The sequence below is a fragment of the Oryctolagus cuniculus genome, chromosome 3 (assembly GCF_964237555.1).
Source record: "Oryctolagus cuniculus chromosome 3, mOryCun1.1, whole genome shotgun sequence".
Classification (NCBI taxonomy): Eukaryota; Metazoa; Chordata; class Mammalia; order Lagomorpha; family Leporidae; genus Oryctolagus; species Oryctolagus cuniculus.
In genome coordinates, this window is record NC_091434.1 from 109,126,514 (window position 1) to 109,138,982 (window position 12,469).

A 12,469-nucleotide genomic window follows, 5' to 3' on the forward strand; every position below is an offset into this window, starting at 1 on the left:
TGACCTGTTTGGTATGGGACAGGGAGGTCATCTTTGAGGGGTGTCACTGTCGCCAGCAGGAAGCGCCTGGGTCCGCCTGGCTGAGCCCTGGCCATTGTGGCCATCCGGGTGGGGAGTGAATGAGCAGAGGATGCGGTCTCTAAATCTTTTAAAATAAAAAGCTTTTTCATTTTATTTGAGAGACAGATGAGCCATCCAGTGGTTCCCCCAATGCCTGTAATAGCCAGGGCAGGGCCAGGATCTTACTCCTGGCTTCATACATGGGTGGCTTGTGCCATCACCACTGCCTCCTAGGGTGCACATTAGTGAGAAGCAGAGGCAGGACTGAAATGTACACACTGTCGTGCAGGGGCGAGGGAATAGCAACTGACTTCACCGTCATGCCCAATGCCTGTGCTCGAGTAAACATTTGTCCACTTCCTTTGTCCTGAGCTTCCTGAAAGGCCCAGAGGCGACACTCCGCTGCTCAGCCCTGCCACGCCACCTTTTCTCACGCCTAGCAGGGCCCAGCCATCACCTGTAGGCAAGCCCCCGGCTCCCAAGGCTTCTGTGTAACCCTGTGCTCCGGGCCCCACTGTTCCCTGGTTCAGCCCCTTCTAGGGGAAGGTAGGACAGGAAGTGCGCTCTATCGGGATTGGTGGTGTGCATTTCCCACCGTGCATGCAGCCCCCCACAAATCACTTCCACCTGTCACACAAGAAAAGTTTATTGAAAAATAAAGTTCTCCCTAGTTTTCTCTACAACAGTGGAAAACAAAGCAGTGCTCTCTAGGCCAGTACAGTACGTTTGGACAGTGACACCTTATTTGCAGAATCCTGCACTACTTAAACCCCAGAAGTGAACTGTAGAAAATGGTTGTAACAGGATTGGTTTAAAGACGCTGATGCAAACGGCCATTAGCTTAAAGACATGGAGGCTGGGACAGCAACTACAGCGGAAGGAACTTCACCATCTCCTTTGGCATCAATTTCATGCTGTCATTGTGGTAATTCCTGGGGAAGACAGTCACCAAAATGCTTCCCGAGCTTTGGCGGGTGGGACAGGCTCTGCTCACCTTCCGGACCTGCTGTCCCAGCGAGCTGTGTAGGCCTCCAGCTCTGTGGATGCCCTTGGAGTAGCCCCTGCCGTCCACAGACCACGGCTCCATCCACTACACAAACACGTGGCCTCCGGCTGGGCAAGTCGGGGGTGTGGGTCTGGTGGGGTGGAGGGCAGGCATGACACCCACAGAGCAAGCATGCTGCCCCTCAGGTGAAGAGCAGACCCAGGGATCTGGAGAGGACGCTGGCTCCGGCCAGTCTCCCCTAGTTCATGATGATGGTCCAGACAGGGCAGGAAATGAACTTCAACTACACCGGTGAGGAAGGGGCAACATCCCCAAGAAAACAAAACGCCAAGGGGATTTGGGCAAACCACATTACACCAGGAGCAGCCCCTGGGTCCGGATCGGAACAAGACCACATCCCTGCTCCAGTTCCTCGGCTGGCTCTCTCTGGGACCAGGCCCAGGAATTAACCTGGAATCCCATGGAAACAGGCGAGCGCTAACCAGCCTAGCAGTCTGATCCTTAAGGACCAGAGGGGCCACCCCGGCCAGCAGGGGGCAGCAAAGGGGCCTCCTGGGGAATGTGCAGGATCCATTGGTCATCCCTTCCCCTAAACACCACAGAAAAGCCTGTTATTGCATTTTGTAGGAAAAGAGTTACACATGATTCAAGGGGTACAATTTATAGCTCAATGTTCCTCAAATCCCATGGAATGTTCCAGAAAGCAGGAGTGGGCTGAGGTCTAGGAGGTGGCCAAAGCTCATCCTTAACTGTTCTCAGCTCCAGTTGATAATTTTCGCTGGGGCTGAAGTCTGGCACATTTTCTGATCTGTGCCTTCAGGGGCACAGAAAAATCCCAACCGGCAGGGCAGCTGCAGAGCTTGGCCACTCTATACCAGGGACGCCTACGACATTCAACTTGGAATAGTAATTCCACATTGGGCTTGAGTTAACAATACAGTGAGCTCAGCTCCGTATTTCTCAAGTTTTAGGAAAGGCTACTAACAATATTTACGACTTACTATGTGCGAGGCACTGGGCTAAACACTGAATCCTTACAGAACCCTAAGTGCTAAGAAGCTAGGGTGATTTTTCTCTCTTAATGCATCTGAGACTATACAGCTAATTTGGGCTTTTGCTATAAAAACTTTTTGTTGAGGCCAACGATTCTTTACACCTTCTCAGCCTCCTTCATGAGCACGAAGCTACTGCGGTAGCCCCACAGGCATGGCTGGGATTAGAATAAAGCCAATGTGGACATTAAAATATTTTTAAATAAATAAAATCAATCCAGGCTTGGGATAGTAAGACATACAACAGAGCCTGTCGTTAACAAAATATACTTTTTAAAATCAAGACTTAGGGGGCGGGGACGTGGGAGAGGGTGGCAGTGTTTAATGACATACACAGCCGAGGTAAACTACCTTGGGCTGGTCCCGAAAGCCCACACTCGCCTGGGACCACCACCCTGAATCGGCTCCATGCATCACACAGCTACCACAGTGTCATGCTGGGGCTCTGCTCCCAAACAGGAATCTCATTATTCTCTTTCATGAAGTCTTGCATTCACTGAGAAACCAAAAAGCAGACGCAGACCCTGGGGCCTCGTACCCATCAGTGCTGCCCTCACGTGAGGCTGGCCTTCCCACCTGGCCATACCACAGCAAGTGTGGGGGCAGAGGGAATTCAGGCCGTCTGCACAGCCCCAACCAGTGGTCCCGAGGCAACCCAGAGGTGTGGCCACGCAGTCCAGGAGGGCGCAGCCTGGGCTCCGGCCAGCCAGCCCTTTGCTTGGGGTCTGCACAGCCTCCCACTGCCTCTGGGGGTAGATTCGAATGTTCACACGCACATGCTCTGTGGCACTGCCCACCCCAGCATCTACAGGGACCCATAGACCTGCCCTGCCTGCCTCCCAACAGCACACAGATGCCAAAACCCAATCCCAAAGAAAAGTAAGAAGGCACATCAGGAAAAAAAACCCCGCCAAGGAGCCGTCCCTGACAGCTCCAAACACAGGGCCAACACAAAAAGCAAACGAGAACAAGAAGCAGGGACAAAAACGCAATCCAAGCAAAGACGCCCACAGCGGCTCCAGCTGTCCGTGTGCAAACGGGAAGGAAAGGAGGTGGTGACTGCCTTCCAAGACGCGAGTCTCCCCTCTGAGGAGCCTCGCTCCTAGCCACGCTGTCTCCCTCTCACTAAGTTAGAGACACGTTTCCCCCACTTTAACAGCTTAAGCTCACAAAAAGCAGGGAATATAACCCAAAGACCAGGCAAGACATGATCACAGCACGAGAAGACATTATCCCAGTGGAACTCTTCTCCCTAGGGAACCGTCAGCACCCACACACTGGTTGAAGATCCTCTTAGGACTGGCAAGAAGAAAAGGGCTGCGGGCTCCCAGCCCACACTCTCCTTTCCACGCAGGGCAAATGTTAGCCCCCTCCCCAATTTCCTTTCAGGGGTCACCAGCCAGATCTAGGTCAAGTCTGAGGGGGCCTGGGAGCCGGCGTACATTCTGGGGTCACTGAATCTATGGATAATGCCCTTGACAACTGGAGTGCGGGTTTACCCCCAGCAGTAGCTGCCCCACTTGCAGACAGTCCTGGGCAGGGGAAGGGACGTGGAGAGTGAGAGGGAATTTTAAATGGGACAAAGTGCTCTTCCCGGCTGCCTGACCGACCCCAGGGACTTGGAGAAAAGGACCTGGAAGGTGCAGAAGCCCTGGGCTCCAGGACAGCCAGCAGATGAGCCCTGCAGCTACTGCAAGTAGGGACGGAGCTGCCCTCCAACAGCCTGGCTTTCCCCGTTCCTGTGCTGGCTGAAACAGGTCTCTTGCCTAAGGTGTCTATGGAAGGGATCACATGTAGCCTGCAGGCTCCCCCTGCTGGATGAATGCCTGCACTGACATCCTGTTAGAAGCTTCCAGAAGAGCCCGGGAGAGGGCAGTGGTGGCCCAGGATTTGCAGGTCTGGCAGCTCACGCCAATTCTTACCATAGGATGCAGCCAAGAGGCCTTTGCTTACAGGGGGAGGGTGTCCGTTGTCTCCCTTCCCACTGCGGGACACTGTGCAGTGTTTAAGTAGCACCCCCACATAGACACACCCTGTCACCAACGAGGTCTCCTTTGCCCTTCTCAGCCAGAACTCGGGACCCCTGTACAGTACTCTCCCTGGAAGGTTGGCTCAGGGGCCATGTGAGCCTGGGGGGTGGCGGGGAGCAGACCCCAGCTACCTGCCCTACACCTTCACCATTTTCTCCACTGAAGGTGCATTTCAGACCCACTGTGCAGAGATGTGAGGGCCTACTTGGTGCTGTTCATGCACTGGGACAGAAACCAAGCAGCAGGCAGAATCTGCCCCATGGTCCTGGCAGAGGCTGCCCGAGACGGCAGGCAGGGGCCCCAGACTGCCAGCAAGGGCAGGATGGGTGATGTTGCGGCTCTGGTCAGGGACTCGCCTATGCCACAGGGGAGACAGCAGGAGCTGCACAGAAACACAGAGGTGTACACAAGCCAGCCCGGCAAGCAGGGTTTCAGCGGGGTGTGCCTGGACACAAAGGCAGGGCACAGCAGCTCCAGGGTCTGCAAGGTGGGGTCTTAGGTCTCAGGGGATCAGGCCAACCTGCAGCGCTTCTCCACGCTGCTGCTCGCTGCCTGCAGCATGACCACGCCTGGAGGAGGAGCCAGCGGCTGACTCCCACGCCTCGCAAGCTGCACCCACAGACCAGCAGTCAGCACAGCGCACCGAGTTCATCCTGAGCGAGCCCCTGCTCCCCAAGCAAACATCCATTCCTGGACTTGGGTGACCTGACGCAAGCCGGCCAGCCAGGAGCCCAGCTCCAGTGGTGCTACCAGTTCCAAATGCGCGACTCCACTCCCATGCCTCACAGCTCAGACTGCACTCTCTGGGGGGCCTGAGAGCCAGCCTTCCAGCTCCAAGAGCGGCTCTGAGGCCTGCAACTCTCCTGCCCTCCACCTGGTGGCCTGCAGTGGGAGGGCAAGCGTACCACAAGCTAATCAAGGAACCCCCCCTCCCCCCATCCTGCATTTCCCTACTAAAGGGAGTCTAATGAGAAACGGCAACGGGGGTTGGTGCAGAGGGGCAGGGGACACAGAGGAAAGCAGCCCTGTCCTTGGTCCCTTGGGTGGGCTCTCTGGGTAACACGGTCAGGTGCCCCCACGCCAATGGGGGTACCTGTGCTCCAGCTGCCGTGTGCAGGATCTGCGCCCTGGGCAGCCTGGTGGTCCCTGATGCAAGAATTCCTCTTGCTGGCCACGGCTGCTCTGAGAAGCCTGCCCCACGGCATAGCCCGCGTCAGCTTCCTGTACCCCGCAGAAGCAGGCAGATGACAGTAGTGTAAAAGTGACGATTAACAGTGGGAAGTAACAGAAGAAACGTGTCCTGGGTCCCGGCGCCCTCCCCGCTGCCCCTCCCACCCGCCCGCCCAAATAAATAAGTTAATGGGTTTAGGAATAGGACAAAAGTTCTTTCCAGTCGGCTCCATTCTTCCTCTTTCATTTGAAACCAATCTTGAGGCTTTCTCTTTACCCTGGGGCAGCTGCACCGACAGTCCCCCCCAGCAGGTGCTCCACGAGAAATAGAAACGGGGTGTTCATTGTACAGGGATCAGCCAGGCTCCCGGCCGGGCCACTGCTCTCCCGTTCTGTTTCGGTGGAAAACTCCTCTGGGCTGCTCCGTCCCTAGCAGGGGCAAAACCCAATCGAAACCTTTGACGGAAAAGTTCAGGCTCTGGCCAGAGTCCCTGAATGACTTGGGCCCCCCAGCCCCGCCCACAATGGGGCCAGTGCGGCCGCTTTCCCCACAGGATGAGCACAGGCCGAACCAGTGGCCGCTATAGACAGTCTTTACACAGCGCCACCTGGCCCTTGATGAAGTCCCGGCAGGGGCAGATCCTCTGGTGCCTGGGGTGGGCGCCCGCGCAGCTGAAGAGCAACAGATCCCCCTGGAACACACAGTGCTTGTTCTTGGGGTCGAAGGACGGCACCAGGATATCCTTGGCCAGTTCTGAGCTTTGGCAGCTCACCTCGTACCTGAAGAGGAAGAGAGAGAGGCACATCGGTTGGAGACGCAGGGGACAGAACCTGCCCTTGTCACCGGCCGCACCCCGACAGCCAGCCTGCTGAGGTTTGGATAGCACAGTTCTCCAGCTGTAGGAAGGAAATGGGACCCTCCCTGGACCCCCTGATTCTCCATCTCTAGGGATCTGGTCCTGAGAAACATGTGTGGGCCAGATGCATGCAGGGCGGGGCTGTGTTCAGGTTAGCGTCATCTGCAATGGGAAAAACAGAGACAACCTGCACTCTCCCAAGTGGGGAACTGCTCACAAATTAGGACCCCTCTGTGCCTTCGGAGTTGCAGGCAGCCGATGAAAAAGAACGAGCGAGATACACATGCAGGAGCATGCGCAACAGCTGTCCCTGAGGAAGCTCAAGGGACAAGACGCACAGGGCAGTCAGCCTGGCGTGTGCCTGTGTGTGAGTGTGAGTGCAGGCAGTTGAGAAAGCATTAGCAATGGCTGCCTCCTTGAAAAGGCTTTAAAACAACTCCTATTAGGGGTGGCACTGTAGCATAGTGGATAAAGCTGCCGCCTGCAGTGCCAGCATCCCATATGGGTGCTGGTTCAAGTCCTGGCTGCTCCACTTCCAATCCAGCTCCCTGCTAATGCACCTGGGAAAACAGCAGAAGGTGGTTCAAGTCCTTGGGCCCCTGCACCCACGCGGGAGACCCGGAAGAAGCTCCTGGCTTTGGATCCGCCCAGCTCTGGCCATTGTGGCCATTTGGGGAGTGAACTAGTGGATGCAAGACTTTCTCTCTCTCACTCTGCCTTTGCCTCTCTGTAGTTCTGCTTTTCAAATAAATGAAATAAATATTTAAAAAGTAAAATAAAAGAGACTCCTATTATACAAGGAGACTCCAAAATGTTTGTGAAAAGTAGAAGCAAAAGATGTTTATTTTGGTGCAAACCATTGAAATCCATGCACACAAGGTGTTTGCAACATGGTCATGTGGGCATTTGGCACAGTGCTTGAGACACTGGCTTTTGTCTTTGGTTCAAGTCCCAGCTCCACTCCCAACTCCAGCTTCCTACTAATGTGCTCCTGAGAGGCAGCACTGATGGCTGCCACCCACACGGGGAGGCTTGGACTGAGTTCCTGGATCCTGGGAGGGAATGAACCAGTGTCTAGAAAGTATCTCTCTCTGCCTCAATTAAAATTAAAACATCTTTAAAAGCTCATGGAAAATGCATGCTGTGAAAAAAACTGCATACATTTCAAAAATTTTCCTAGCACCAAAATAAACCTGCACTCTTTTAATGTCATCTTCCTTGAGCTTTACTGAAGTTCCCGTGTACAGCCACAGGCTGGCCCCTGGACAGCACCCAGAAAGACGACACTGTCCTGGACCTTAGCTGCAACGCAGGTGACCTTTGGCCTTGCCGACGGCACCCCAGCGGCAGACTCGGGCACTGAGGCTCGTGTATGCCCAGAGCTCCTGGTCTGTGCTCTTGTTGCTTGGCCATGACTTCCCAACAGCTGTGTGGGCTGGGGAAGCTGGCAGCTTCACTCCCTGGGTCTAGGACCCTGGCTGGGGGGCTAAGGATACCTGGATATTCTCTGTTCCCAATGGTGTTGGCCTCTGAGCTCAAGGAAGAGCTCCAAATCTTTCCTTCTCCCTGGAATGCACTGGTTCCGCCCACCATGACCCTTTGAGAATGCAGGGACCTTACCTGATATCCTGTATAGAAACCAAGGGAAATCAGGGATGCCCCTGAGTTCAGACAACAAGGCGCGTGTGTGTGGCGGGGGACTGGGGTAGGCAGGGAGACCTGGGCTTGAGTCCCAGCTTTGTCTCTTAGAAACTGGGTGACACTGGACCAACAGCAGCCCCTCTGTGGCTCGGTTTTCTGTAGAATGGGAAGCCACATGTCTTAACTGCATTTATCAGTGCTCCTCTGGCACTTGGCAGACTATAGCTGAGTCAGTTGTCTGTGAAGCGGAGTGCTCATGATTATTACGGCCACGGTCACGGTCAGGATCATCGTGGGCTGGCAGGTGCCAGCTGAGCTGTGCCTCCCTGCCTGACGGCCCATACTTTGTTTAGCACCATTCCAGGAGATCTCACTTCTTGCTGTCAGGGAGTGGATCAGGATGGGGATATGGAGATTTCCCCTGCCTCTGGAAAGCCTCCAAATTCTCACTCCCGCTCGCTCTCATCTCCAGTCCACAGCTTGGGTCCTGCCTCCCCTGGCTGCACTAACCAGGTAATTCCTAGCACACCTGAGGGGGCTTCTGGGAACTCTGCGGGGCTGCCAGCCTGGCTCTGCTCAATAGTGGCTGAAGCCCCTGTGGCTTCTGGAACTCAGCAGGTCACCTGCGCTCCAGCTTCCCTCCCCTGCAGGCCCCAGGCTCCTGCTGCACCTGCTAATGAGACCAGAAACTCAGGCCAGAACGCAGGAAGTGAGAGTGTTAAGGATTTCCTAACAGGAAAAATGAATCAGACTTGGGGTTATCAGGTCCTGTGTGGCCCAGAATGGCCAGCCAAGACCAAGGGGAACTGTGCTCAATTCTGCATGTCACCTGCGTCACATATGACAGACAGCTGACCTTGGGATACAGCCTTGTTGTTACACTGTATAGCTGGGTGAATTACAGCAGCTGCTGTGCCTTAACACGAGCCATGTGCCCAGTACACTGCTCACGGCAATATGGAAGTCTCCACCCTGCTCTGACCCCACTGTGAGGGCTGTCATCCTCATGAGTTGAAAAACCTGGGGTCTCACACAGGCACATGTACATCTGAGCGGAGCTCCAGGCCCTGCCCTGCCCAGGCCCTTGCGCTGAGCCCACACACAGTCTCTGGCACACGGGTGAGACCTGGTGCCCTATGTTCCCCTACAGTGCTATGGGCATGCGTGGGCTGAGCATCCTCTGGGGGCTGGCACTGGTCTGCCTCTGCTCAGGAGCCCCCCACAGCCCTGGGCAGGCAGGCAGGCTACGCCATCATCCGTGAGTAACCAGAGCCAAAGTCACCAGGGAGGAGAAGCGACTTTCCCTGGTGGCCGGAGCCCCTGTCCTCAGCCACAGGAGACTCCACCCCTTCAGGACACGCCCAGCGCCGTGTCTGCTTCACTGTCCCTGTGGCATCTGCCCCGCCCTCATGCACTGTGTACCTTTTCCCTTTCCCCACAAGGAGCCGCCTTCCCCCATCGGCCTCACCACTTTCCCCACATCTGGGATCTGATGGTCACAATTGCCATTTTACACTTTCCAGCTCTTGAAGAAGAAGGTAACACAGTAACAGTGCCTTCCCTAGTATGCCCCCTGTCGCTCCCCCTCTTCGTGGAGGAACGACACAGGACCCTGCGCTGTTCTTTCGTCTGCTCGGCCCTCCCCGGGTTTGCTGCTGGTTCTTCCCGGGTTGGCTACTATCCCTTCCACCTCCGTGGAAGGGCAGTTCCCCCTGGCCACATTCCCCACTTCCGCAGGGGAGCGGCACACCGCCGGCCGGTTCTCTGGGGGGCTGCACAGGTGTTCCTTCAGCTAGATGTTCCCCATAGATGTTCCCCATAGATGTTCCCGGTGCATGCCGTCTCTCTCCTCCTTTATAGTCCTCCTCCGCCAATCCCAACTCGGCTGCCCACACGCCAAGTACGCTGCTCTCCTCCAATCAGTAGCAAGTCCTACAGTTTATTGGTTGAACTGGAGGCAGCTGTGCGGAAGCTGTTTACTTCTCTCCCAGCGCCATATTGTGGGAGAGCAGATGCATAGAATAAGTCTTAATTCCAGTAACTCAGTCCAGTCCGGATTGCTCCCCACAGATCCCCCTTTCTTTTTATTTTTGGCGTTGATACGCGCCTGTCTTCGGTGTCCCGCAGCACACACTCTGCTCTACTTGCTAGAGTTGCCACAGGCTCTTACAAGTCCTATCAATCAGGCAAACCGAATCCGGGTCCTCTCATTGCCATGTTGTGAGGAGGTTTTTAGGCGCTGATGCGTGCCTGTGTTCGGTGACCTGCGGCTCACACTCTGGTCGAGCCGCCTGCTGGCGCTTACCGCCTTAATTAGGCAGACCGAATCCAAGCCTCCTAATTGTTGTATTGTGGGGGAAGCCTTACTGATGTTAATTCGTGCCTGTCTTCGGTGACCTGCGGCGCATAAGCTGCTAGCCGCCGCAGGTGCTCATCGTGCTCATCGCCTCACTTAATCAGGCAGACCGAATCCAAGCTCTCACATTGCAGTATTGTAGGGAGGCCTTTCTATTTCTCTATTTCTCTATCTCCGGGCATTCCTATTTCTCCCATTTTACTTCTATCTTCCAGCATTCCTATTTCTCTCATCTTACTTCTAAACTTCTGTTTCTCTTATCCCCGCAGCTTCCCGCTGCCCGCCCCGAGGCTACTTCTCGGCGGCTTCCCAGCTGAGCCGCTTCAGCCCGCGCCTCTCTCATCTGCGCAGCTTCCCGGCTTTGCGCGGCTTGGCTTCCCGCGCTCCGTGGTCTCCACGCCCTTCGCGTCTGCACCACGGCCTCGCGCCAGCCCCGTTCCCTATCTATTCACGCCCCGTGCTCTCTCTGCACGCGGCGGCTTCCGCGAGTAACACAGCGTAGCTTACGTGTCCGCCACTAGCATTCAATCTAAGTTCCCCGGGCTAGCCTGGCGAATTCAACCCAGCATACGTCTCCGCCCCACGGTTTGGCTTCCCGTCCTATGCTCCCCGGGCTAATCAGACGGATCCCAATCTGGCTTACGTTTCAGCTTCTGGTTTTAACTTTTCGCCCCCTATTCCCGGGCTAACTTGAGAATCCCAAAGTGGCTTTCGTATCCGCCTCGGCCTGCACTCGCGGCTTCATTTTCCCTAACATTTTTCTCTACCCGGTATATTTCCCCCAGCTTTCCTCCAACAATATTCCTCCCTCATTTCTCCTGGCCTCTCCCCACAGTCCGCGTCCGAGTCTGTTTGTTCTAGCTTTCACTTTCGCTTTCGACCTTAGAGATTCCTCCCAGCTTCCCCCCGTAGTCCGTATCCGAGTCTATGCCTAGGCTTTCAATAGCTTCTTCCGGCTCCTTTTTCGTCCGGCTTTTCCCTAGGCTGTTTGCTAGTCTCTCTCTCCGGTAATTTCCCAGTTCTTCCTGTTTCTTCCCTCTTAAGTTTGCTATCCGACCTAGGTTTCCTAATCCGAGTCATTTCTTCCCTCCTAAGTTTCCTATCCGTCCTAGGTTTCCTATCCGAGTCACGGCACCATTATGTCGCTCCCCCTCTTCGTGGAGGAGCAACACTAAACCTTGCCTAGGCTTCATATCCGAGTCACGGCACCATTATGTCGCTCCCCCTCTTCGTGGAGGAACGACACAGGACCCTGCGCTGTTCTTTCGTCTGCTCGGCCCTCCCCGGGTTTGCTGCTGGTTCTTCCCGGGTTGGCTACTATCCCTTCCACCTCCGTGGAAGGGCAGTTCCCCCTGGCCACATTCCCCACTTCCGCAGGGGAGCGGCACACCGCCGGCCGGTTCTCTGGGGGGCTGCACAGGTGTTCCTTCAGCTAGATGTTCCCCATAGATGTTCCCCATAGATGTTCCCGGTGCATGCCGTCTCTCTCCTCCTTTATAGTCCTCCTCCGCCAATCCCAACTCGGCTGCCCACACGCCAAGTACGCTGCTCTCCTCCAATCAGTAGCAAGTCCTACAGTTTATTGGTTGAACTGGAGGCAGCTGTGCGGAAGCTGTTTACTTCTCTCCCAGCGCCATATTGTGGGAGAGCAGATGCATAGAATAAGTCTTAATTCCAGTAACTCAGTCCAGTCCGGATTGCTCCCCACACCCCTTCCTCCCCTGCAGTCCCAGGAGTGAGGCTGAGAACCCAGCTCCAGGGGACAGGATCAAGGCCGCCAGCCCCTCCTGACCTGGTGGCCACTGGGGCTCAGGGCCGCGTCCCCTCTTCAGGTATCACGGCACTCCCAGTCCCGAGGCTGCGGCCGAGAATTCCCACCCGAGACGCTGGTGACTCGGAGTGGGGCTGCGTTCCCACAAATCCACGGGTAAGCCGCAGAGCCACACCTGACATGACTTAGCAACACAGCCCAAGGCAGAGCGTTCGTTGTGTCCCCCGATGGTCACAGGGCCAACCACAGCTGTGGCTGCTGGATCCTGAGGCAAGGTGCCAACCCCCGGGACAGAGATCCAAACCCCAAATCTGACCCATGCCCTGAATGCATAAAGCTTGTATGCCATGGAGAAGGCAAAAACAAAACAAAGCATTCATAGTCAAACTAGGCTAAGCTGGGGACTGTCGGCAATTAAGATTTTGAAAGATAGACCTATAAGAGGTAGCAAAATTATTCCCTGGGCTTCACGTTCCTCTGTGGGGCTGAGTCCGCCTGGACTTCCTGGGATTCTCTTTTCCCCCCG

The 12,469-nt window shown here is 55.5% G+C and overlaps 1 protein-coding gene across 4 annotated transcripts in view; it reads right to left on the bottom strand.

Moving 5' to 3' along the window:
* Positions 1-690: 690 nt before the first annotated feature.
* The window catches only part of MGAT5 (alpha-1,6-mannosylglycoprotein 6-beta-N-acetylglucosaminyltransferase), a 369,059-nt gene continuing 357,280 nt past the window's right edge, over positions 691-12,469 (bottom strand). For all 4 annotated transcript variants that reach the window (XM_051849614.2, XM_051849612.2, XM_070071008.1 and 1 more), the window contains exon 17: positions 691-6,098. In XM_051849614.2, coding sequence (XP_051705574.1) covers positions 5,900-6,098 — 199 coding nt within the window. In that variant the 3' untranslated portion in view covers positions 691-5,899. The remainder of the gene's footprint in view (positions 6,099-12,469) is intronic.